General features: G+C 40.1%; 1 protein-coding gene across 8 annotated transcripts in view; it reads right to left on the bottom strand.

Moving 5' to 3' along the window:
- LMBR1 (limb development membrane protein 1) overlaps window positions 1–26,227 on the bottom strand; it is a 152,298-nt gene that overhangs the window by 10,778 nt on the left and 115,293 nt on the right. For 7 of the 8 annotated variants that reach the window (XM_053217808.1, XM_027051208.2, XM_027051210.2 and 4 more), the window contains 6 exons: window positions 25,823–25,903; window positions 20,452–20,528; window positions 19,731–19,808; window positions 16,975–17,048; window positions 16,657–16,747; window positions 15,329–15,395 (listed from right to left, as the gene is read on the bottom strand). In XM_053217808.1, coding sequence (XP_053073783.1) covers window positions 15,329–15,395; window positions 16,657–16,747; window positions 16,975–17,048; window positions 19,731–19,808; window positions 20,452–20,528; window positions 25,823–25,903 — 468 coding nt within the window. Of the gene's footprint in view, window positions 1–10,649; window positions 10,867–15,328; window positions 15,396–16,656; window positions 16,748–16,974; window positions 17,049–19,730; window positions 19,809–20,451; window positions 20,529–25,822; window positions 25,904–26,227 lie in introns of all 8 variants that reach the window. The other variant, XR_003417566.2, reaches the window with a different exon arrangement.

Here is a 26,227-nt window from a genome sequence, read left to right as displayed (position 1 = left end):
AAATAATAAAATATACGATCCTTTTTAAGCATCATTAATTTCAGGGTTAATGTATATAGGCCCATTGCCAACTGTTTTATTTATTCAAAAATAAAGTCATTCTAAAATTGAAGAGAAGGTCCACTTCTGGGGTGGAATAGAGAGGATCCTATTAAAGCAAAGACTTCAACTTTTGACTGTTCTTACTTTGCAAGTAGATTTTCATTAAATTACATCAACTAGGAATACTGACTTCAGGTTTGGGCCAAGATGGGATAAAAGAGACCAGATTTTCCCTTCATACCTGAATTAACCAAAAAAACCTGGACAAGACATACAAAACCTTCATTTGCAAGACCCTGGACATTAAGCAATAAAGGGCAATAACGCTGACAGACAAGCAACAGGCGAGCCGGGCCTTACCTCTGCCACAGCTCCGGCCTGAAGAGGCCTTCCGGGCTGCAGCACAGAGAGTAACAGGGACAGGGTCCAGCCATCTTGCTAAGTTGAAGAGGTGCAGTTGGAACCTGGGGACCGCAGGGTAGACAGAGAGTTGCACGGGGTGGGGACCCAGATGTGCAGAAGAAGCTCTAGAGTATTCAGCAGGGAACGGGCCCACTCATGCTCATGGGTAAGCAACTGAACCAGGAATGACCCAGACGACAGAATGAGTAGCAAGGACAATTAACTAATCATAACTGTACACCTTATATTTCAGAAGCTGGAAGAGTGAACTTGTTCAATAGAGACACGGAAGATACAAAACAGACCCAAACGGACCTTCTACAGAGGAATATTACCATGTGACACATGGAAAACGCACTGGATGGGATTAGTGGCAGATGTGACACACCGGTAGAAAATACTCAAACGAAATACAGAAAGCAAACCAAGACAAAAAATGAACACAGCATGAGAGAACTATGAATTAATTTCAAACGAATGATATGCTTGTGGTAAGAGTTCCTTACGGAGAGGAAAGAGAACAGGAAGGAAAAAGCATCTGAAGAAATAATGGCCGAACACCTTCCAAATTTGATGAGAACTATATACTGACAAATCAAAGAAGTTCAATAAACTCAATGAACAAAAATCTGAAGAAAACTACACCACAGCACATCATAATTAAACTTCTTAAAATCAGTGATAAAGAAGAAAAATCTTAAACATGGTCATATGGAAAAAAAGAGATCAAATTATCTTTTTTTTACACAAATTAAAAAAAAACAAAGATAATGATCACAGAAGATTTCTTATCAAATACTACAGAAATGAGAAAAGAGTCATATAACATCTTTAAAATACTGAAGGAAAAAATTAATCTGAAATTCCATATCCGGTGAAAACTTTAAAAAAATAAGGCAAAATAAAGACATTTCATGTATACAAAAAGCGGAAAGAATCCATCACTGGCAGACTGGCATTACGTGGGATGTTGAAAAAAGTCCTCCAGACAGACAGAAGGAAAATGTATCAGAAGGAAATCTAGATCTACGGAAAGCAATGAAAAACAACAGAAATGATTACTATGCAGGTAAATATAAAAGACTTGTTAGTTTTAAATCTCTTTGAAAGATCACTGTTCAGAGCAAAATTGGAAACACTGTATTATAGGGTTTTTAACGTGTACAAATACAATTTATGATAACGAGCACAAAAACAGCCAGGGGAGAAATGGAAATACACCGTGAGAAGGCTCTTATATTAAGGGCTATGATACCACCAGAAGGTGGACTGTGACATTAAAAATGTATACTATGAACCAGAGAGCAGCTATCCAAATACTACAACAAACAGTTATAGCAAACAGGTCAACAAAGGAGATAAAGGAGAATCAGTTTTTTTAATGCAACATATTCAGAAAAAATGAAGATAAAGAAGAAAAAGGGAACAAAGAAGAGATGAGAAGAAACAGAAAATAAAGAACAAGATCGTAGATTTAAACATATCAGTAATTGCACTCAAACGGTCTAAACATCCAAATTCAAAAATGAAGATTAACAGACTATATAAAAAAGCAAGATCCAACTCTAAATTATTTTTTTAAACTTTTTTCTTTTTTTAATGTTTATTTTATTTTTTTATTTTTGAGAGAAAGAAAGCATGTGCATGTGAGTGGGGGACGGGACAGAGAGAAGGAAGAGAGAGAGAGAGAGAGAGAGAGAGAGAGAGAGAGAGAGAGAGAGAGAATCCCAAGCAGGCTCCACACTGTCAAGTGCAGAGCCCTACGTGGGGCTTGATCCTACAAACCATTAGATCATGACCTGAGCCAAAGTCAAGAGTCAGACACTTAACTGACTGAGCCACCTGGGTGCCCCTCTACATTATCTTTAAGGAACCAACTATTTAAATACAAAGACACATGGGCACCTGGGTGTCTCAACTGGTTAAGTGTCTGACTCTTGATGTCGGCTCAGGGCGTGATCTCATGGTGGTGAGAGATCAAGCCCCACATCAGGCTCTGTGCTGAGCGTGGAGCCCACTTGGGATTCTGTCTCTCCCTCTCTCTCTGCACTTCCCTCCCTCCCTCCCTCCTTCCCTCTCTCCCTCTCCCTCTCAAACATTTTTAAAAGATAATAAATAAATATAAATAAATATAAAGACACAAACAGGTTAAAAGCATAAGAATGGAGGGGCGCCTGGTTGGCTCAGTCGGTTAAGTGTCCGACTTCAGCTCAGGTCATGATCTCACAGTGTGTGAGTTCGAGCCCCAAGTCAGGTGATGTGCTGACAGCTCAGAGCCTGGAGCCTGCTTCGGATTCTGTGTCTCCCTCTCTCTCTGCCCCTCCCCTGCTCATGCTCTGTTTCTCTCTGTCTCAAAAATAAAAACATCAAAAAAAATTGTTTTTAAGTATAAGAATGGAAAAAAGTATACTATGTAATTGTAATCAAAAAAATAAAAGCTGACATGGTTATATTAATGTCACACAAAGTAGATTTCATAGCTAAAAAGATTACCACGAATGAAGAATGTCATCATCATTAGCCTAATTATAAAGGGTTCAATTCATCAAGAGAATGTAACAGTCCTAAATATTTATGCATCTAATAATACCAGAACTTCAAAAATACATGAAGCAAAAAAAAAAAAAGAAATGTAGGAAGAAATGAATAAATCTGCAATTGTGGTAGATTTCAAACCCCTTCTCTCAATAATTGATAAAACAGAAAATCAGTAAGGATACAAAGAATTTGAGCAACATTATCAACTAAACTGACCTCATATTTATAGAACACTCTACCCATGAATAGCAGAATACACCTTGTTTTTAAGTACACAAAGGAGATACATGAGGACAGACCATGTTCTGGGCCATAAAGCAAGTCTCAATAAATTCAAAATGATTCAAGTCATACAAAACATATTTCCTCACCATAATGAAATTAAATTCGAAATCACTAACAGACAAACATCTCTGGAAAATCCTCAAATATTTGGAAACTAAATAACAGACTTCTGAACAATCCATGGTCCAAGAAGAAATAACAAGGGAAGTCAGAAAGTATACTGAACTGAATGAAAATGGCAGCACTTTAGATGATAGTTCAAGGGGGTGCAGCCAAAGCAATACTTGGAAACTCACAGTGTTCAGAGGCAATGCTAGAAAATAAAGAAGACCTCAAATCAGGGAACACAGCTTCAAGTTTAAGAAAGCAGAAAAATAAGAGAAAAATAAACCCCCAAATAAGCAGAAGAAAATAAATAATAAAGAGTGAATCAATGAAAGGAAAAGAGAAAAAGAACAGAGAAAAATAAATGAAACCGAAAACTGGTCCTTTGAGAAGATCCATAAAAATCAATAAACCTCCAGCAATACTGTTAAAGAAAAAAAGACAGAAAACACGAATTACCAACACCAGCTATGAGATAGGTAATTATCACTGCTGTGCACGGATACCTCTATCTATATTAAAGGGATAATAAAGGAACCTTATGCCAAAAAAATACTTGACAACATAGATGAAATAAATTCCTCAAAAGACATCAACAAAGCTCACTCAAGAAGAAATAAATAAGCAGAGTAGTCCTCTACCAATAATATAAATTTAATGTGTTGTTAAAACCTCTCCACAAAGTAAATCCCAGGCCCAGATGGCTCCACTGATTAACTATTTCAAACGCTGAAGGAAAAAACCCAATTCTATAAAAACTCATTGTCTCTGTCCATTACAGCCGCTCTAACAGAATAGCTCACACCGGGCGGCTTATAAACAACAGACATTTATTTCTCACAGTCTGTGGCTAGAAGTCCAAGATGTCCGGTGAGGGTCCACTTCCTGTTTTACAGACAGCTATCTTTCATTATAACCTCCCATGACAGGAAGGGCAAGGGAGCTCTCGGGGCCTCTTTCATAAGGGCCCTAATCCCACTCATGGGGGCAGAGCTTCACGACCTAACACCTCCCACAGGCCCCTTCCTCCTAATACGATCACACTGGGGATTAAGCTTCAACGTATGAATTTTCAGGGAGACACAAACATTTAGTGTATAGCATTCATCCAGCAATTTGAAGAGGAGGAAATACCTGTGGATAGTTTCAGTGAAGATAGCATTACTCACATAAGCAAAACCTGAAAAAAGATATTAACAACAACAACGAAAAGAGAACTATAGATCTATGCACTCGTACAGATGCAAAAACCCTAAGCAAAATTTTATCAAATTGAACCCAACAGTAAAAAAAAAAAAGGATAATACGTCATGACCAAGTGAGGCTTATCCCAGGAGTCCTGGTTTAACACTCAAGACTCACCCAGGGTAATTTAGCACACTAACCAGAGTCTAAAAGAGAAAGCCACAGGATTATGTCAGTAGATGCAGAAAAAGCATTTAACAAAACCCAGTAAACATTCCCGATAAAACTCCAGCAAAGTAGAAAAGAAGGGAACCTCCTCGACCTGGTGAAAGGCATCCACCAAAATAAACAAGCTAAAAAACACTACAGTTCTTATCAGTTAACAGTAAAGGACAGAATGCTTTCTTCCTATGGTGGAAACAAGCCAAGAATGTCTGCTCTCACTACTTCTATTCGACATTGTACTGGAAGCTCCAGATAATGCAACAGATGAGAAAAAATAAATTAAAGCACCCATGTTGGAAAGGAAGAAGTAAAACTATCTTTATTCACAAATCATTAATCATAATTATGATTAATCATCAACGAAAACCAACAAAATCTACAAACCAGATACTATTACTAATAAGTGAGTTTAGCAAGGTTGCAGAATAAAAGACCAATATACACAAATACACCAGCAATGAACTGTTAGAAATTAAGTTTTTAAAGTAATACCATTACAATAGCATCAAATGTCCTAGACCTAAACAAAAACGCAAACACGGCCGAGACAAATTAAAGAACTAAGTAAGTATACAGTGTTCAGGGACTGAAAGATTCAGTGTTGTAAAGATGTTAATCCTCTCCAGTTTGTTCTACAGACCCAACACAATCCAAAATCCTCGCAGACATTTGTGTAGAAAATGACAAGCTAGTTTAAAAAGTCACAGGGGAATGCAAAGGACTTAGAATAACTAAAACCACTCTCAAAAAGAACAGACTTGGGCTTGGGGATGGGGGTGTGGGGGGAGAACAGACTTCACTGCCTGATCTTAAGTCTTACAATCAACCCACAGCAATCCAGACAGTGCAGTATTGAACTAGAGACAAATAGAGACATCAATGGGACAAAATAGAGTCCAGAAATAAACCCACACCCACACATACATAGACAATGGATTTTCCATAAAGTTTCCCAGGCCATTCAGAGGAAACATGAATAGACTTTTCAAGCAGTGGTGCTAGAATAATTGGCTACCCATATGCAAAAAAAAATAAATTTCAATTCATCCCTCATCCGGTATACAGAAATTAACTCGAAATGAGTCATGGATCTAAGTACAAAACCTAAAGATATAAAACATCTAGAAGAAAACATAGGAGATAATAATCTCTGTGATTTGGGGTTAGAGAAAGATTCAGTAGATACAACACCAAAAGTACAATCCGAAAAGAAACACTGGTAAATTTGACTTCATCAAAATTAAGGATATCGTCCTTTGAAAGATATTGTTAAAACAATACAAACATAAGCCAGCAATTGGGGAAAATATTTGCAAATCACCTATCTTGATAAGGAACTTTTATCCAGAAGAGGTAAACAGCGTCCAACACTCAAGAATGAGGAAACAACCCCCATTTTTTTAAATGGGCCAAAGATCCGAAGAGATACTTCACCAAAGGAAATACACAGAGGGCAAATGAGCACTTTGGTCATCTGGGAAATGCAAGTTAAATCCATAAAGACATATCACCACACACCTATTAGAATGCCAAACATTAGCTCATGGACTATACCAGGGCAGGCTCCCCACACACTCGTGCTGAGAATGCAAAATGGGTAAGGACTCTGGAACAGTTTGGCAGTTTCTTAAAAAGTGAAGCGTACACGAGGCATTCCCTTTCCAGTTATTACTCAAGAGACAGGACAGCGTGTGCCCACACAGAGACTTGCACGTGAAAGCTCAGAGCGACTTGACTTACAACAGCCGAAAGCTGTAAACAACTCTAACGTCCTCTGGTGGGTGACAGGATAAACAAATCGCGGTCTACACGTAAAATGAAACACTACTCAACAATAAAAAATGAACTGCTGGGGTGCCTGGGTGGCTCAGTTGCTTGAACGGCCCACTTCGGCTCAGGTCATGATCTAGTGGTTCAAGCCCCGCATCTGGCTCTGTGCTGACAGCTCAGAGCCTGGAACCTGCTTCGGGTTCTGTGTCTCCCTCCCTCTCTGCCCCTCCTCTGCTCATGCTCGCTCTCTCTCTCTCTCTCTCTCAAAAATAAAAAATTAAACAATTAAACAAAAATGAACTGCTGACACATGCAACAACCTGGGTAAGTCTTAAAATAAATACGCTGAGTGAAAAAAGCCAGACAAAAAACCAGTACGCATTGTATGATTTCATTTACATACACTTCCAGGAGACATGAACTAATTTATAGTTACAACAAGCAGGTCAGTGGTTGCCTGGGGATACGGGCGGGGGGGGGGGGGGTTGGTACAGCGGGACAGGTGTGTGGCAGGGACCACGTAGGGCCAAAAGGAAACGTTCTGACGTGACAGATATGTTCACTATTTTGATTGTGGTGATGGTTTCACACATGTACAAGTCAGTCAAAACTTGTGGGAAAGAAAAAACCCTTGTCAGTTGTACGCTTTAAATACGTACAGTTTATTGTATGTCAATTATAGTCAGTAAAGCTGTGAAAATACATTGATCAGGCTACAGAATATAAACCCCACATCGTACATGCATCTCTCGGTTTATGGCTCTGGCAACGAGATTTCATTAGAAATTCTTTATTTCTAAGTGTTTGCTGTTGTGTTCCAAGTTAAATGTTTATAGTATTTTCCAGTCATTCTCATATTCTTACGCTGTACGGGTGTGTAGGCGTTACAATGTAAGAATGTAAGATATTTATTCCCTTTATGGAATTGACAGCCTTCCTAAGAAGTGCAGACTTTCACAACATACTTCATGTTCTCCTACCTCTTTGCAGCACAACTAAATGTCTTTGTACAGAGTAAAATGGGAAGCGAGAAGCATGGGTTCCCGCACACGCACTAAAAGCTGTGTGCAGACAGATCATCCCTTTCTTCAAGGAGCTCACAGCTTTACGGAGGGAAGAGAAAAGTGAGCACTTAGATCACAGTGTGCTCGGTGACGGGGCGGACACGTGCAGAAGGAAGAAGGGGTGACGGGAGAGCACACAGGCTCAAGGAAGACTCTCTCTCCGGAGGTGCTGGCTAAGCCGAGTCTCGAAGGACGGGTTAGGTGAGCTGCGGAATGGGTGGTGCACACAATTGCTCGTGGCAGATGAAGTCACACGGTTCAAAGGCACGGAAAGTAGAGCAGAGTCCTCTGTGCTCAGCCAGGACACCCGAAGAACACCCCGATCGCTAAAGGTGGTTCCGGCGGGTGGGGCTCGGAGCGGCAGGAATCGACACCGGACACACGGGCAGGGGCTAGGTTGCAGGGACTCCAGTGCCACCATAAGGAAACAGAACCTTACTCTAATGGCCAAAGTCTTCGAAGCACAAAGAGCAGGGGAGTGACAGGATCACAGTGACACTGGAAGAGAAGGGGAGGAGTGCTAAACTGGCCGCTGAAGCGGGAGTGGGCTGTGCTTGGAGGGGAGGGAGCAGGGAGGGTGCTCCCGGTCCGGTTCTGCCCATCCTACAGAGACCTCGGCTGCCACACTAGGGTAACAAACAGAGAACACTCAAAAGTTGACTCGCAATCATTAAAAATAAGTAGACCTCAAGTTCAGTTAGATTTTCCCACATCAGGGACACAGACGAGACAGCATGTATTTACTGTCCACTGTTCTACTGGGGGACGGTGTTCAGGAAAATAATAGTCTACTGAGATGAAATTCACGTATCATACAATCAATGGCTTCAAGGTAAACAGTGCCGCGCACGGAGTACATCCGCCATGTCGTGTCTATCTATCTAGTTCCAAAACACTCTAGTTCCGACACCCCACAGCAAACCCCAGACCCATCGGGCGGTTCCTCCCGATCAGCCCTCCCCCAAATCCCTAGCAACCCCTAATTCACTTTGTCTCTCTGCGGTGGAGTTTCCCACTCGGGACAATTCATGTAAACAGAATATTACAATACGTGGCCTTTGGTGCCTGGATTATTTCACTCAGCACAATGTTTTCAAGGTTCATCCATATGGTATCACTGTACCACTCCTTTTTCCTTCTTTTGGTTAAATTGTGGTAAAACACGCACAACACAGAATGTGCCATCTTAACCATTTTCAAGTGCACAGCTCAGTGTTGAGTGCATTCATGCTGTTGCACAATGAACCTCCAGAACTTTCATCTGGCAAAACTGAAGCTGGACGCAGTAAAGAACAACTCTTCACCTCCTCTCCCTGCCAACCTGGCCCTGGCACCACCCCCGCTCCTGACTCTGTGATCGAGAGACTCTGTGATCCTGACTCCCAGATCGAGATCTGAGATCGCAAGAGTGATCACACAGTACTGGTTTTTGTTTTGTGACTGGCTTATCTCACGTGGACACCCTTCCTTCTTATGGCTGAACAGCATCCACCGTATTACGAACCACGATGTGTTTATGCACTGAACTGTCAATGAACTCTTGGGTTGCTTCTACCTTTTGGCTGGTTATTATTATAAGGGTCTTTTAAAATAATAAAACTAAGATACTTGGTCAAACAAGCTGGGAACATGGAAATAAAGACAACCAGGATGGAAGCAGGACACCTGAAATTTCTTCACCGATTCTGAGGCCACAATCCACACTCAACATGGGGCACCCAGTGACACCACAAATATTTATTAACTAGATGCTGGAAGGGATAAAAAGACGCATGAAATATGGTTTGGTCCTTTAAGGGATGTGAAGTCCCTCGGGAAAGCCGTACACACACGTAAGTATAACACAGGGCTGAAAGCGTGCCCAGCTTCATGTGTGACCAGCGTGTGACTTGGCCTTAGAGGACGGGGAGGAACCCGAAGACAGAGAGACTGAGGAGAGAGGGCTGGGGGAGCAACGCGAACCCAAGCTCAGACAGGGAGAAATGGAGTTGTAAATATCACACCAACTTTAGTCAAAGACTATTTATGCGCTACAAATTCATTTGGTCCTAATATGAAGGCAACTTAATTTAGCAGTCCAGATGAAGTGGAGTATGTGAATTTTAATAAAGTAAAACCCAGTGAATGAGAATGATAATCACTGTCCAAGAAGCACCTGAGTGCTGATTTTTCACACAGGTGAAGGGTTAAGCCCCCCCAAAGCGGACAAGGACGGTCTACTCTCTTCCTGAAGGAAATATCCAGAGACGGGGCTTCTGCAGCGTCTCCCAGTAACACTTCCTCGCTCGGAAAAGTAAACACTTCTGTTCTTCAGCTTTGCTTTCCCTCCCTACTCTGTTCTCCTCAAAGAATGAACACCTGTCTAGAGTCCACCTCATGAACATTCCCTAATAATAAAATATTGTTTTAAAATCACACACTCAGCTCTCTCTGCTTGGCTGTTTACACAAGTCTGATTCTTTTCACTTTTTTTGTAAGGGAAACGGGAAGGAAGAAGCAAACGTGTGAAACTGTTAGCAAGATGAAACTGAGTGTCGCCACTGGGTGTCGGCATGAGGAGGGAGAGGCATCTAACGTAACTCCCAGGTTTCTGCTTTGGCCCTTTAGATAGAAAGTGGCCAAGGACTGAAGGGAAGTACAGGGGAGGGAGGGAGGGACTGACGGACGGACGGAGATACGCACACACACAAGTATAGATCCTACAGTAGGGACGGAATACACAGTTGGGATAACCTGCTCTTAGCCCAGGGGTAGGTGCTGGGTTGGAGGTTTGGGTTTGGGGACAAGTGTATGCGTGTAGTCGAGGAGCAGTAAAAGAGACAGATAGCTAAAGAACGGCCAAAGGAGGAAGAAAACAACAGGGGAATGGGGATCAGAAAAAAAGGAGAGAGACGGGAAGTGGGATTACAAACAGCAAATGCCATGGAGCAATTAAGGTGAAAACAGAACCCACAAGATGGCACAATTAAGAGGTCACTGGTGACCTGAACAGAAAGAGATAATTAAGTGTTCTTGAGTTTGAAATTCACTTACAGATGACTGAGTTCCAGTACAGGAAATGATCTCGAAACCTTTTCCTCTTTTAATTCCCACTGGACAGCACACAGAAGTCAGGAGTCAACAGAAGAAACAAGAACGCTGACCAAAGAGTTAGGATCCAGGTAACCCCAGGTGAGGACTTCACAACTCCCGCGGAGGCACCAGCTATGTCCACATACGCACGCAAGATCTGAAGACCTCTGAACAGGGGCTTAGGATTAAAACAGGTGGTCACAATGAATTTTAGCTTGATCCTTAATTTGAATATTCTTTATAATGAGAATCTGTTCACGTCTATACTTGTATAATTAAAATTAATTTTAAAATAAAACTTCCTACAAATAAGGAGATCATATGCTCACTGGTCTCAGAATTGACTATGTACATAGTTAGGAATACTTATTATGATTTATACTTCTATTTTGCACTTGTCATTTCTTTTTTTTTAATATTTGGTTATTTTTGAGAGAGAGAGAGAGAGAGAGAGAGAGAGAGAGTGAGTGAGTAGGGGAGGAGCAGAGAGAGAGGGAGACACAGGATTCGAAGGGGGCTCTGCATGCACAACATAGAGCCTGATGCAGGGCTCGAGCTCACAAACCGTCAGATGCTCAACCAACCGAGCCACCCAGGCGCCCCTTCACTTGTCAATTCTAAGCATCGTTTGCTTTTGTTTTACACTAAGAATTGGAGAGAACTGGTCCAGGGTAAAGATTAATTAGTATATTCACGAAACCCCAAATAAAGAACTCTCCAAACTGCTCTGGTTTTTAAACAGGTTCCCTTGCTCAAGGAACAAAAGAGAAATCCACTTTATCTCCTGCAAGATGAGGGCCTAGATGGGACCCATCGATGAGAAACACATGGAAATAGTAAAAAAATTCAAGGTGATTCAAAGGGATAAATGTTTTTGTTTCTGTTTTAATATCATAAGTACATTTTCTTTTAAAACTCTGCAGTTGGGCCTTACATAATTACAAGTTATAGAAAGCTTCAGGATAATAAAATAACTATAAAAATAATCTTAAAATAGAAATTAGTAACAGTCCTGCAAGGTCTGCTGGGTGCATTTGAGAAAAAATTCTCCTGTTAAAGGAGCCTGCAAATAACAAGGCAAAAAGAGGTCAATCAGTAGTTTCTTGATTAAGCAAAATAAAGAGCGTGTCAGCAATCGTACAGTCTGTTCTTACAGAATTCACTCCTGCCTCTGGAGTATTTCGTTGCAAAGAGTTTGGGCATCCACAGAGTCCATTCAGCCTGGGCCTGCCCTACACTCACCTGGCTCACCGGCCACCTTTATGTCTGTGAAACCAGACAGTAAACCGTTTACACACTTGGACATCAAGTCCCCCAAAATGTCGGATTCTTCTAAACTGACATCTAAAGAGGCAGCAAAACAGTGTTTTGGAAATCATGCGCACTGCCGTGGCATTACTCTTAAAGAGCTTTAAAGAGTTCGAGTAAGAAATGGGAGACTCAGAATCTTTGTGTTTCCTACAGACAACTATCATTTACATGAATTATACCCGACTAAAAATACACGGTCAAAGTCTTTCTCCCGACCTAATTCTCGCTGCCCAAGTAATATGCTTATAAAATCTACTCTTGTCGTAATTTTTCAGATCAGTACAAAATTTTCCATACTCAAATGTAAGATCCTGATCAAAGGAAGTCTTTAATAAATGTGTCCTATCACCCGGGCACTGGAGTCTGAAGCTACAGTTTAATGATGCCTATGGTGCACCAACAGTGCCAGTGAGCCCTGAAAACACAAAAAACTCAGAGAACATTTTTGAAACAAAAATACCAACACATCAATCCTTTTATGCAGGATTCAATGTTATTTTCAATGTACAATTAAAATGAAAACCATCACCAATAAATGGCTGAAATAAGAGGAAAGCTGCTCGCATACAGGTAACGGCGGGGTTTTCCTCACTCTTTCACTTCTCATTTCACTGCAAGTGATGAGGTGCTGCTGGTGGAATTCACAGGAGCAAACGAGAGCATTTAGGGTCAGGGTTTCCTTGTGAGAGGCAGTGAGAAAGAGTGACAAATTTCACAGCTTGGAATCTGGTTGTTAAATACACCCTCTATTCTGGGCTTCTGAGCTTTTCAGCTAGGAAATCAAAACCCTGTTCTACACTAGGATAATATTCATGACAATTCTCCACATCTCATCTTCTTAAAATCAAAGACTCCGTTCCAAAGGGTTAATAGAGGAATTACAAAGTAACTCTCTAGTTTGCATTTCCCATAATACTAAAATAAAGCTTCTTCTTTTAGTCTAGAAATTTGCTTTTTTAATACTGTGAAAAGCCTCCATGAATCTGTTTAACGTATTTACTTCTTTTCATCTATTCAGTGCCACCGGGCATAACATGTAATGCAGTGCGTGTTGATATTTTGCAAAGCGCCACATGACTCACTGTACCCTAATGCACTCCATTAATCCTGTTTGGACAGCTGGGCCCAGGCATTTGTTAGCTGCATTTTAATTGTCCCATCTTTCTTTTTCTTCTTGTTATTTATCTCTATGGCAAACTACTCAGGAATTTAATTTGTTGATCTTCAAAAAGCAAATTTTGCCATTAATTTGTTTTCTTTGTATTAAAAGTAGACTCAGCATGTAATGCGCTTCCATAAAATCGGTATATATCACTAGTAACCATCTTAAGTAACAGATCACGCCAAGTGAGTTTCGTAGCTAAGTGGTAGGGTGGCTATAACATCACAGAAATTACTTGTTGGACCGTCACAACACAAATGATACTGCTCAGTTATAAATGAAGTTACTAACATGCATACTTTCGGCATTTTCAAGATTAACACACCATAAGCAGATGTCAAAACAATAACTAGTCCTACGAAGCCAACACAAAAGAGGTAAGACCACTGAGTAAACAAGCTTTGTATTCGTCTCTGCAACAGTGGTCCCTTTACGTTCATACTTAGATTTCACTTCTTACTAAAACACGAAATTCTCTGTAGCACATAACCATACAGTCTATATTTTCTTCACACAGCCCACTTCCCCGATTGGCAGCAAGTCTTGAGTAAGTAACGGAGGCGATACGAGAGGTAAACAAAAGCAACGCAAAGCTACTAGACATTTTTGTTAGGAGCGAGTTGCTGAGGTTGAACGATGGATCCTTCTAATCATTTGTGGACACTCTGGAGTTGAAAGCTGAGTCCGGAAGGCCAAACAGAACTGCTTGGCGGAAATTTTTGTCTGAAATAATATTTCACCAAGAAGGGAGATCACAGCCTGCAACAGTGCTTTATAAAAGAGAAGAATAGGCCAAATGAAGCTCTGTTCAACTGTCTCAATGACTAAGTGGAAATATATTACTGTTCAAAGATGATCAAAATTCCCAGAAGTTGAAAACTTGAGAAAACTGTATAAATGACAGGCAAGTAAGAAACTAAAAAACTAACGGATCTCCTTGAAATCTGCATGTGCTCTCAAAAACCTCAGTTTTCAAGTCTATCGCACGAACACAAAACAGCTTAAAATAAATCTTCACACATTTTCAATTTTTTAAACCACATACTAAATTGTAAGTTTAAAAAAAAAACATTTCATATAAGAAAAACTAGTTTAATATTTCTAGACATTCAACATCTTCTTTTGAATATCACAGTTTCCTCACTGATGAGGGACCATAAGGCAAGCTGAGGGCAAAGTACATATCCCCACCCTCCCCACCTCTGGTGGGACACGTGTGATATTCCTCAGACCCTCCTGGCTGCCCAAAAGGACAAAGGAAAAGAAAGGAAAAACTGGCTAACTGATAGAGATCACAGTCCTACAGGACGTGAATCTCCATTAGTTTACAAATGTCTTAGTAAATTACAAGAAAAAGCCAATCGCATCAATAGCCTAATCTCCAGAGACCTGTAGACTCAGTTTCCTGGAGCCCCAACATCACCATCCCCTCCACAGTGATGTGGGAAACAAAGGCAAGAAGGAGATGACACGTAACATTAAGTTTCTTTATAACCTGCAGCCCATTCACAAATACTTGAGGCAAATACAAAGTATAACGTTTCTCCAGGAACCCCCTGTGATCACATGCTAATACCCCACTAGAGGGAAAACAACCTTAGCGTGACCACAGCCAGGCCTGCAGGATCCTGTGAGTCCTCCGTAGCATATGTAAATCTCCTTGGAAACTTCCCCTGGACTTTATTTACCTCCTCAACTCCATAGTAAATAACCAGTCACTCTTCACAACCCCAGGGCAGCATTTTCTGCCCATGGGTCCTGTCCCTGCGCTTTAATGATCGACTTTTTGCACCAAAGACGTCTTCAAGAATTCTTTCTTGGCCATTAGCTCCGAACTCCACCATCACCCTAATACCTCATCACTCACGAGAGAACTCAAAAGCTTAACTAGTCAGTGGGAAAAACTGTCCGTTGTTTGGAGAAGGAATATTTTTTTAAGTATTCAAAAAAAAAATGGTCTTTATCTGAAAAAAGTAAACTAGTGTTTTGGTATAGCTCTCTATACAGACAAACCACAGGAGTTCTAAAATAGTCTGGAAGGACATATTATATTTCAAAGGATGATTTTTTGGAAAACGTTCAGAAACTAAAAGTCAAGGCAGAAGTTTAGAAAAGATACAGTTAATAAGGTATGGACTTTAAATGGACATTTCTCACATAAACTTACCCAGTGTTCTTGACATCACAGGCAGGGCGGAGCTCAAGACCAAGATGGACACACAATTCCCAATGATCTGTGCAGGGGTCAGAAGGAACACTGGGCAGTTAGACTGCAGGATGACAAATACGATCGATCCGTTCATGTTCTGGGAACTCACCGCACACTCTCCTCACCCTGTACTACTGTACTGGATTTGGTTAATTTCTTGATGATATTAGTCAACATAGAATTTAAAGAGAATAAGAAATGTTTTCTACAAACACTCAGAGTCATATGTCAGTTCTACCAGATATTTACAGCATCTGGCACAAGTAGGAAGTTATAGAACACTTAAATTACTTTCTGTGTACCTCAGACCATGCATTTTACATTACTGACTGAGGTTGCCAATTTTAAAAAGGTTTGCCCGTCAACTAAAAAAGAATGAGTACGTTTAATACTTCTCAGTATATTTTTAAAGCCAGACTACTGCTCAGGAGATAGAATTTGTTCAACTATTCTAAGATTTAATATCAAAAAGCTAGAAAGCTAGAAATCTAAAGCCCCTAAATTCTAGTGATTCATTTCCAATGTGCCCCATGCTTACTCTTTCATATTAAATAAAAGGAGCTGAAAACACCCATTAACACTGATGATCATGTAAACTAGATGCTAAGCATCTCGAGAAGTCCCAGCATTCTATAGATAGGTAAATCAAGTACGCGAAGTTCTCTTTTGAGATAGGCCGGAAAATATGTGATATGTAATAAAAACAGAAGCAGCCAGCAGCTCTTACTAGTCGTTTTCCGGTGACAGCCTGTGGGAATATTTTAGAAAGATGCGGTCACTACATACGGTGACCGTCTTTGTTATTCCAAAACCAAGGACACATCCTAGGAAGTCAAATTAGCCTCAGACTACAAAACGTTTCTGAATAGAACTCTTCCGTCTTGCTTTAATTATTCAAATTTGAAATACTTGGTCTCTACCACTTGTAGCAACTAAGTTCTTCAGACTTCAAACAAGCTCCCTGAAGTACAGTCTGCACAATCAAAGCTACTCATTAGCAATACGTTTTCTTCAGAGGAGAAAGAGTCCTTTCAGGAGCCTTCCGCAGCCAGTTAGCAAGCGCTGCAGGTCTGCGCATTTACAAGTGAATGGAAGCCGTCCAAATTAAACAGAGCAGCACAACCTTTTCCCACTCATTCAGCATTCGGAAAATCTTCCAGTTTGCGTTTATGCGATTTACAAACAAATACCCGTCACCGCAAATGAACCATTCAGGGTGATCATGACATAAAACACCTCCTTTGCCTTGGAAGGCAAAAGGGAGGCACAGCCACCTAAGACTTTACCTTTGTCATAGTTGTGTCATCCTTCTTGGGAATAAAGTTTCCGAAAAACCGGAGGCTATAGAAACCGACGACAGAGGACACCATAAGATAGCTGTGAGAATCAAGGAAAAAACTCTCCAAAGAATGCAAGTTTCCTTAAGTTCTCAGCAGTCTTCAAAAAGTCTTAAGGCTCAAAGGGAAAACAACAAAAAGCCACTTGGCATGCTTGAGGAAGACTGACTTGTTTTTCCTTCTAGGCGAGTGTCTTAGTAAATTACCACTGTCCCAGAAAACTGGACAGAAACTTGTTGACAGAATGCCGAGTTAAAGCAAGGATACAAAATCAAAATGATCTCAAGTGCAGCTCCCACAAAACCGAAAGCAGACAGAGAAGCATTTCCTATCCCAGGGCCCTGTGGGGGAAAAAACCACTTTCAGAATGACACTATATACTTGGATTCCCTAAGACTATTAAATAAATATCGGAATTAAGAATGTTTAATACTCTGGAGTAACATCTACATTTTTAAAGGACAATAAAATATGACATTAGACTGAGTTCATCAACTAATTGAAGCACACGTTAACAATTTTAGCAAACTCAAAACATCTCCGAATTATCTCAAATGTAATTTACTTATCAAAATGATATTGTGCTTATTGTTAAGTCCTGCATATTACTGGAAGCAATTTTTTAAAACAGTTTCGTAGGAATAAATATATAATTATTTAAATGAACCCTAAAACAACATATAAAAATTATACAATTAAAACATGTCAAAGTAAGCTAAGCATACAGAGAAAGTGAATGTGCATATCCTATTTCCACACTTGAAGGTTCTCTCTCCCCAAATCTTCCTTAGGAATTCAGACGTTTTTTAAAAATATAACTTAATTAACACAGACTTTTTTTAATGTCATGCTATGCATTTTTTCCTAAACATTGTACCTATTCTCAAAATCTATCTTTACCTAGAACTTAAAAAACAAACAAAAACTAATATTTATTAATGAGACCAGACAGGCAAAAAAAAATAATAATTTCTTACTAAAGTAGGAGCAATATTTTCAAAGTTTGCCAATTAAAGGGACTATTCAAATATGAACTACTGTCAGCTTTAACAGAAGTACCCAGAAAATTAAGAAGGTATAGTCAAGCTAATAAAAAATAAACCAATAAAGTGGTGCCTGGGTGATTCAGTTGGTTAAGGATCTGACTTCAGCTCAGGTCATGATCTCACGGTTCATGAGTTCAAGCCCCACGTCAGGCTCTGTGCTGACAGCTCGGCCTGGAGCCTGCTTCGGATTCTGTGTCCCTCTTTCGCTCTGCCCCTCTTCCGCTCATGCTCCGTCTCTTTCTCTCTCTCTCTCTCAAGAATAAATAAGCACTAAAAAATTTTAAAAATAAATAAAGCAATAAATAATATCATACGTATCATATATATATTCTAATTTTGGCATAAAGAAGTAAGAAGAGGGGCGCGTGGGTGGCTACGTCAGTTAAGCATCTGACATCAGCTCAGGTCATGATCTCACTGTTCATGGGTTCAAGCACTGCATCGGGGTCTGTGCTGACAGCTCAGAGCCTGGAGCCTGTTTTGGATTCTGAGTCTCCCTCTCTACTGCCCCTTCCCTGCTCACACTCTGTCTCTCTCTCCTTCAAAAATAAATATTTAAAAAAAAAAAAAAAAAGAAGAAGTAAGAATACCCATGACAATTTCATATACATAAATAAGGCAAAGAACTTATCAACTTTTTCTCAATCTTTTGAGAAAGAAATGAATAATGCTAATAATAGAAAGCTTATTGGCTGGGCTGAAAAACATTTTGGAAATATTCCATCTCGAGAGAAGACCTACGGGCAGGATCAAGATGATGTGATGTATTTAAACAATCACACGTGGACCCTACCAGGTGTAAGTTCCTCTCTATGGTACACTAACGGATGGCACAAAAGTGTACCGTGGGTGCTTGGGACTGACGCAGGGTGCAATATCTAAAGGAGGGTCACAAAGTGAATAGGGCCACCAAGTCACGGTAGGTGACTTCCTGCTCTATCAATGGATTTGGGTCTAATCAAAAGCTAAAGACCAGGTTGTAGATGAAGGAGGACTGTCTAGTGTTGTTGTCTGCCTGTGGAACGAGGTACCCAGAGCATTTGGCAGACTAGACACCAGGCAGTGACAGAGGGCACAAGGTCCAGCAGAAGTTAGAGGAGGGCAGGATCTAAATGGAGAATACGGCTGCAAACATTAGCTCTGAAAAGAGCAGGGTGTCTCCGTCTTAGACCCAGGGAAGAAATTTAGGTTGATACTGGCTTTTTTCTATGAAAAGACAGGTGTATCACCTGTTTAGAGGGAGAAGTGGCACCAAAGCCTGAATGAGTTTGGAAGCCCTTTCTATGGGGTATGGGGAGACTGCTGACTTGGAGAAATATTAGAAAGCGTTACAACGTAAATACTATTTTAAGGAATCAAAAGCGTACAGAGACACCTAGAAGTACGCCAGATATGAATCTGTAGTGATCACTACCTTCTATACAGAGAATATATCCAAAAAGGCTGACAGAATTTAAAAGAATCATCAACTTTTAAACAAGCGAGAAAACACAATTAATTCATGAAAAGATGTACATCTGACTCTTCTCCAGTAACTAAACTAAATGATTTAGTAAACTGAATCACAAAATGTGTCATTCTTTTGAAGCATAAATCCCTACAAGCCATATATTTGGACCTTTGGCAAAGACAATGAATCAATCTAAAAAACTCCTCCGATACCACTATTTCACAGAGTACACATTTTCTTAAAGAATTACAAATATGAACTTCTGTGAAAAAACAAACAAAGTGTGATACAAAAGTCTACAAGGAAACTCTGGTATTTGATAAAAGGGCTGGCCAACCCAAAGTAGGAAATTAGAAACAAAAGACACAGGTTACAAACACTGTGTATGAAGGCTGTTTACATAAAGAACTTCATACAATCTGATACATACTTGCAGAAAGGTGAATGTTGTACATTACTTATTTTAAAACACTCAGGGTATATACAAAGAGCACTGTGCAAAAGAAAAGACTTTGAAAGCACTTTACCCTTGTTCCCTTTGGCATGGCTGTTTCATCAACCAACAGGCAAAGAATATTACAGGCCACCAGGAGGACCGAGATGAACTGCAACACAGACAGTCAACGTCAGTTCTCAGTGAGCGTCGATACACATGGATGAGAATCTCAGTTGCTGACCAAATATATGCTTCGGTTAGTGGAAAAGCAGGCAAGACCAAAATTCTATGTATAAACAAACTGTAAGGACTCAACTAACTGCAAAAACTCCAGAATAAACTCTAATAAAAGCCTCTGCAAATTACTACAATTTCAAAGCTTGCGACCAAAGCTAGTAATAGAAATCCAGTTACTACACGACTTTACCAGTTGGAAACCCACAACTCCACAGATTTAAAATATCATTACAATGTTATCAGAACCAGTTTAATGATGGAATTTTCATATCCTAGCATAGAATGTGGAGCAGAGGGTATCTGCAACACCTCATCTCTTAATTCTACAGGACACAAAAGAATGAATTTCCTGCTTTCATGAGGAAACAGTTAATCTTGAGGACTTTTTAAAAACTGCCATTAATTTCCATTTTTACTCTATTGACTTTTTCCAAATAAAGGTACAGATGGATTCTAATCCTGTTGATGGAAAACCAGTTTACTAGAAACCATTTAGCCGAGGGAGTTGCCATACTCAAATACTAAAGTAAATAACAAATAATTTGCTTTATTTAACTAGGCAAATAAATTCTTACTGTTTCAATAAGAAGGAGAACCATAACAGCGGGATACACCAAATTTCTTTCCCATGCTGAAGCTTTTTTTCGCCTCTCTATTAGAAAAAAACAACAACAAAACACAAAAAAGATTTCCAAAGGTTCTCTCATTCCCAAAAACTCACAGTTTCATTCCTTATTGCTATAACCAGTATGTATTATTTTCATATAATTTTTTTTGCAAAACCCATAAATTTTTAATTTTCCTCTACAAACTATAAAAATCAAAGTTTTAAAATCACTTTGCTAACATTAAATAGCTCAATCCTATGATGCTTACATTTTATCTCTGCAAAGACATTTCAGTTGCTAATGAAACCTACTGTTAATACACAGGTTACTATGAAAATTTGGAAATATCTGTATTTGATACAGATTTACATAATGATACAGATTTGAGTGAATAAAGTAACGTGACTAAAAATCCCCTCTAATCCAAAGATAAATTCCTCTAGTTTTCTAGAGGCTGGAAGCAAATTTCTGGCTACAACAATCTACCTTCTATCACACCAATCCTCATGCCATGAACGACTGGTAAAATCAAATCAAATTTAACTAAGAACAAAAATGTGCACGAAGGAATCAGAGCTACCACGACAAACTTGTGAGGTCAATATTCTGTGAAATGAGTCAGCGTGAGCCCTCACGTCTGCACTGCCTTTCCCTGCAGACTTCTCCACTTCCCGTGCAGACTTTTCCAACATATAACTGGCACGGCCCTGCGAGGCTGAGACGTCAAGCAAACATCAGTAGGTAAAATTAAATGATGCTGAAGCAATGCTTTCAGCAAACTCAACAGGGTCAGGAAAACAAAACTCGTGTGGAGTTTGGGGCTCCCAACGCAGCCGGAATTTGAGAGGCTATGACCAGAGAAAAGGAAAGAAAAAAGAAGAGAGCCTAACATTCAGCCTCTTGTCCTTCCAGGCACCAATGGCTGAGAGAGCAATAGGAAGAAGCTGAGTGACAGGAAGAGGCTGAGAGAAGAGACTGAGAGGGCGACAGGAAGGTACAGCAAAGAGGAGGGGCAAAGCTTCTGTCAGGCTCATGTTTCTTGAGGTGAAAACCAAAGTTCGGAGTTCATTAAGAAGATGGGATCAGAGCCAACAACGAAACACCCAGGCTTTCACTTCGGAAGCCAAACACTAAGAGCAAGGCCAAAGTGCAAAGAGACCGGCCCTCATGAAGGGCACGACCCACTGTGGAATGATCACCAGCCCAGACAGAGGAAGGAGTCATCCCTACTCCAACTGCCCCCCAGGAGAAAAAGCGAATCCTCTCTAGGAAGAAAACATTATCCAGAGTTTCTACAGTTTGGTGTAAGAAATGTCTGACAATCAAATGTTACCTGGAGATAGGACAGAGAAAGAAAGAGAATAAAAACAGACTTTCAGTTTATCCGGATATCGAACGTATCAGAAAGAGGCCTTAAAATAACTGATTAATAGGTTCAACAAGATAAGCGACAAGATGGCAACTGCCGCAATTTGAATCCAGAAAATAACCGAATGGAAATTCTAGAACTGAAAAATACGGAAACTAAAAATAAGAGTTCAAGAGGAAGTTTAGCAACAGGACACAGCTGGAAAGACAGTGAAATGGAAGACACATCGATGGAAGACAGCACAGATCAGAGAATGTAAAAAAAAGGAGGAGAAATTCAGAAAAAAAAAATGTAGGAGTGAAAAGGTCCAGCACATGTGCAACCGGAGGCTAAGGACATAAGAGAATGAACAGAAGGGGTATCTGACGAGGTAAGGGCCCAACCATTTCCAAAGCCGGTAAAACACGCTAAGCCATATGCTGAAGAAAGGCGGCAGATCTCAAGAAGAATTAACATAAGGAAAACCAAACCTGAGCACGTCAGGGTAAAAGTGCTAATCAAGGACAAAAAGGAAACCTTACAAGCTTTCAAAAGGGCAACAAGACAACTTTCAACTAGAAACCAGAAGACTCTAGAAAGACATCTTTTCAATGTGAACTACCAAATAAGAACTCTGAATTCTGTGAAAATACCCTACCAATGAGAAGGAAAGGAAAAATGTTTTCAGATAAACAAAAACTGACAGAATTCATTGCCAACAGACCAGCACTAAACGAAATGCTAACAGATATTTTTCAAGCAGAAGCTAAATGAACACTGGAAACACAAATCAGGGGCACACGAATTTAAACACCAGTGAAAACCACTTCATGTCCACTAAATTGGGAAAAATGTAGAGTCCCACATTGTCACTTGCTGACAGTAAAGTGGAGCAACAGGAAGTCTTACCCATGCCTGGAAGAAATGCAAAATAACACAACTACTGGGAAAATAATTCAGCATTATTTTAAAAAGTTGTATACCCACATACTCAATGACCCTATAATTCCACTTCCAGCTATGTACCCTGAAAAAACAGAAGTACCAAGAGATATACAGGAGAATGTTTATACCAATATTACTCATAATAGCAAAAGATAAGAAACACATCAAATATCCATCAACAGCAGAATGAATGAAGTAACAGACAACATGAAGTTGTTTACAAAGATGAAAACGACGGCAACCTATTGAATGGGAGAAGATATTTGCAAATTATATATCCACTAAAGGGTTAATATCCAAACTCTACAAAGAACTTGGACAACCCAACACCAAATTTAAAAATGAACAGAGGATTTAATTTTTTTTTTCTCAACGTTTATTTATTTGTGGGACAGAGAGAGACAGAGCATGAACGGGGGAGGGGCAGAGAGAGAGGGAGACACAGACTTGGAAACAGGCTCCAGGCTCTGAGCACTCAGCACAGAGCCCGACGCGGGGCTCGAACTCACGGACCGCGAGATCGTGACCTGGCTGAAGTCGGACGCTTAACTGACTGCGCCACCCAGGCGCCCCTGAACAGAGGATTTAAATAGACATTCTTCCAGAAAGACACACAGATGGCCAAAAGACACATGAAAAGGTGCTAAACATCACTCATCATCAGGGAAAGACAAATCAAAACCACAATAAGATATCACCACACACCTGCCACAATAACTAAAATCAAAAACACAAGTAATAACAAGTGTAGGCAAAGATACAAAGAAAAGGGGACCCTTGTGCACTGTTGGTGGGAATGCAAACTAGTGCAGCCACCATGGAAAACAGTATGGAGGTTCCTCAAAAAATTAAAAATAGAATTACCAAATGATCCAGTAATTCCAATACTGGGTATTTACCCAAGGAAAACAAAAACACTAATTCAAAAAGATATATGCACCCCAATGTTTATTGCAGCATTGTTTACAATACCCAAGACATAGAAACAACTCAAGTGTGCATCCAAAGACAAATGGATAAAGATGTCATATATACATATTTACACACACACACACACACACACACACAGGAATATCACTCAGCCATGGAAAAGAATGAAATCTTGCCATCTGCAACAACATGGATGGATCCAGGTAGTATAGTGCTAAGTGAAACAAGTCAGTCAAAGACAAACACCTGTGGAATTTAAGAAACAAAACAAAGTAAAAAAAGACAAACAAAAAACCAACTCTTACTTACAGAGAACAAACTGGTGACTGGCGGAGGGGAGGTGGGTAGGGAGACGGGTGAAACGGGTGAAGGGGATTCAGAGTACACGTATCACAACGTGCACCGGGCAAGCTACAGAATTGTTGAATCACTGTATCACACCCCTAAAACTGATGTAACACTGTCTGGTGATTATACTTCAATAAAAAAAGAGAAATAAAAACGAACAAATTTTCAACAACACTGGACTTCCATTTCAGAGGCCAATTTACCACCCAGGCTGAAACAGTTAAGAAACCAAAAAACACATGCATATGAAACAGTTTCGAGACACCGGACGTGTGACCACAGAGAGACGGTGATCTCTGAGAGATGCCCTGTGTTCGCCCCTGCTCAGTGTCATGAGATGGTGTGCTAGCCACAGCACGGGGCGTGGGAACCCAAGCAGGGCCCAGCTCATTCCTGGAGTGGAGGACATAAAATGGGAGTGGGGAGAGACCAAGTTGGCTGGACTGTGCAGAGCAAAGTACGACAGGAAAACTCCTCAGGGGAAGAACTCCAAGGATCTTGAAAGGGTCATCCTTAGTCTTCAGCGGGATAAAGATCAGCTCAGGTACACGAGCAAACAACCCACAGCTGAGGAAAGAACCACTCAAAAACGTCAGAAGGAGCAGTATCCAACCATCACCGAGGGCCAGGAATGGGGCCTGTTCCCGCGAGACAGTAACAAGGCCTCAGAAATCAGCAGCATTATTGCCTTGATGTGAGAACAATCGGCCCTACGGGAGATGCCGCTCTGGCCCCGCCTGGCAGGCCTTCAGAGCAAAGGATACAAAAATATAGCACCCAGCAGTAAGATTCACAGTGTCCGCTACCCAGTCAAAATTTGCCAGGCAAGCGTAAAAGCAGAAAAGTACAACCAATGATAAGGAGCAAAGTCAATCAGTTGAAATTTATCAAGAACTCACACAGAAGTGAGAATTAGCAGATAAAAACACTAAAAGGGTTATCACAACTGTATTCTGTATGATCTGAAGAGTAGAGGGCACAGACTAAACACGTTGGAGTCCTAGAAGGGATAAAACAAGTCTAAACAGGACTTCCAAATATAAAACCTGCAGGGTCTGAGAAAAAGGCGATAGATGGGATTAAATGCAGTTTTCACACTTGAAAGAAAAGATGAGTGAACATGAAGATACAGTAATAGAAACTATCCAAAACGAAACACACAGAGAAAAAAACCTGACAAATAAAGGAAAATCCTTGAGTTTGGGGCAACTTCCAGGGCACCAGTGTACATATAATCAGAGTCCCTGAAAGGCGGGCACAGAAAGGAAAAGAAAAAAACATCTGGAGGAATAATGGCCAAAAATGTCTCAAATTAGATGTAAACCATAAATTCCCGGATCCAAGAGACTCCATTAACCCAAAGAATAAGAAGCATAAAGAACACTACTCTAAAGTACATCTTAATCAAACTATTCAAAGTCAATGATAAAGAGGACATCCTAAAAGCAGAGAGAGATAAAAGACAGTTTAAAAGATGATGACAGAAGATAACTTGTCAAAAATAATGCAAGCAAGGAGACAGTGGAGTGACATCGCTGAACACCAGCTTCTAAAAAGTCATTTTACAAAACAACAAAAAAGGTGAATAGACAAATGTTTATCCTCTCCCCAAACTAAAAGACAGTCTTTATCAATAGCTTCGGACAGACTGGAAGCCTATAACCCTCACGAAACATTTCATAATTTTTTGACTCTTTCAGACTAAGGTCGAGTTTCTGGAAAGACAGCAAGACCAATACACGAGTGACAAACAAAAATGTACAGTACCTAATTTTGTCTTAAGGGTCTTCACATTTTCAAGTTCTTGTTCCAACTCCATTATATTGCATTCCACTGATGAAGACAGTCCTAGCAAGAGCAAAAATATTTTAGGAGTATAACAACAGAACCCAACAGTATAGAATGGGTAGCCCTCACATTTAATTAAAATACAAGACAACACATTACAAATCCTGATCATGGAGAATAAAAACAAATGCTGATTTGTGATTCACAGAAAAGTATACCCATTTCTTTACCACTCAAAACATCCACGTTCTTGCTGATTAAACACTACACGTTTCCTAAAGAATACCTTACTTTGATAAAATGTTTACTTGATCTGTTAATTTTTTATTTAATGACAGAAATACCGTATGCTTATTATAGAAAGTGAAAGAAATTCAAGATCTA

Source organism: Acinonyx jubatus, chromosome A2 (assembly GCF_027475565.1).
Source record: "Acinonyx jubatus isolate Ajub_Pintada_27869175 chromosome A2, VMU_Ajub_asm_v1.0, whole genome shotgun sequence".
Classification (NCBI taxonomy): domain Eukaryota; kingdom Metazoa; phylum Chordata; class Mammalia; order Carnivora; family Felidae; genus Acinonyx; species Acinonyx jubatus.
The sequence above is the reverse complement of the archived record's forward strand: the minus strand, read 5'-3'. Positions and strand labels throughout refer to the sequence as shown.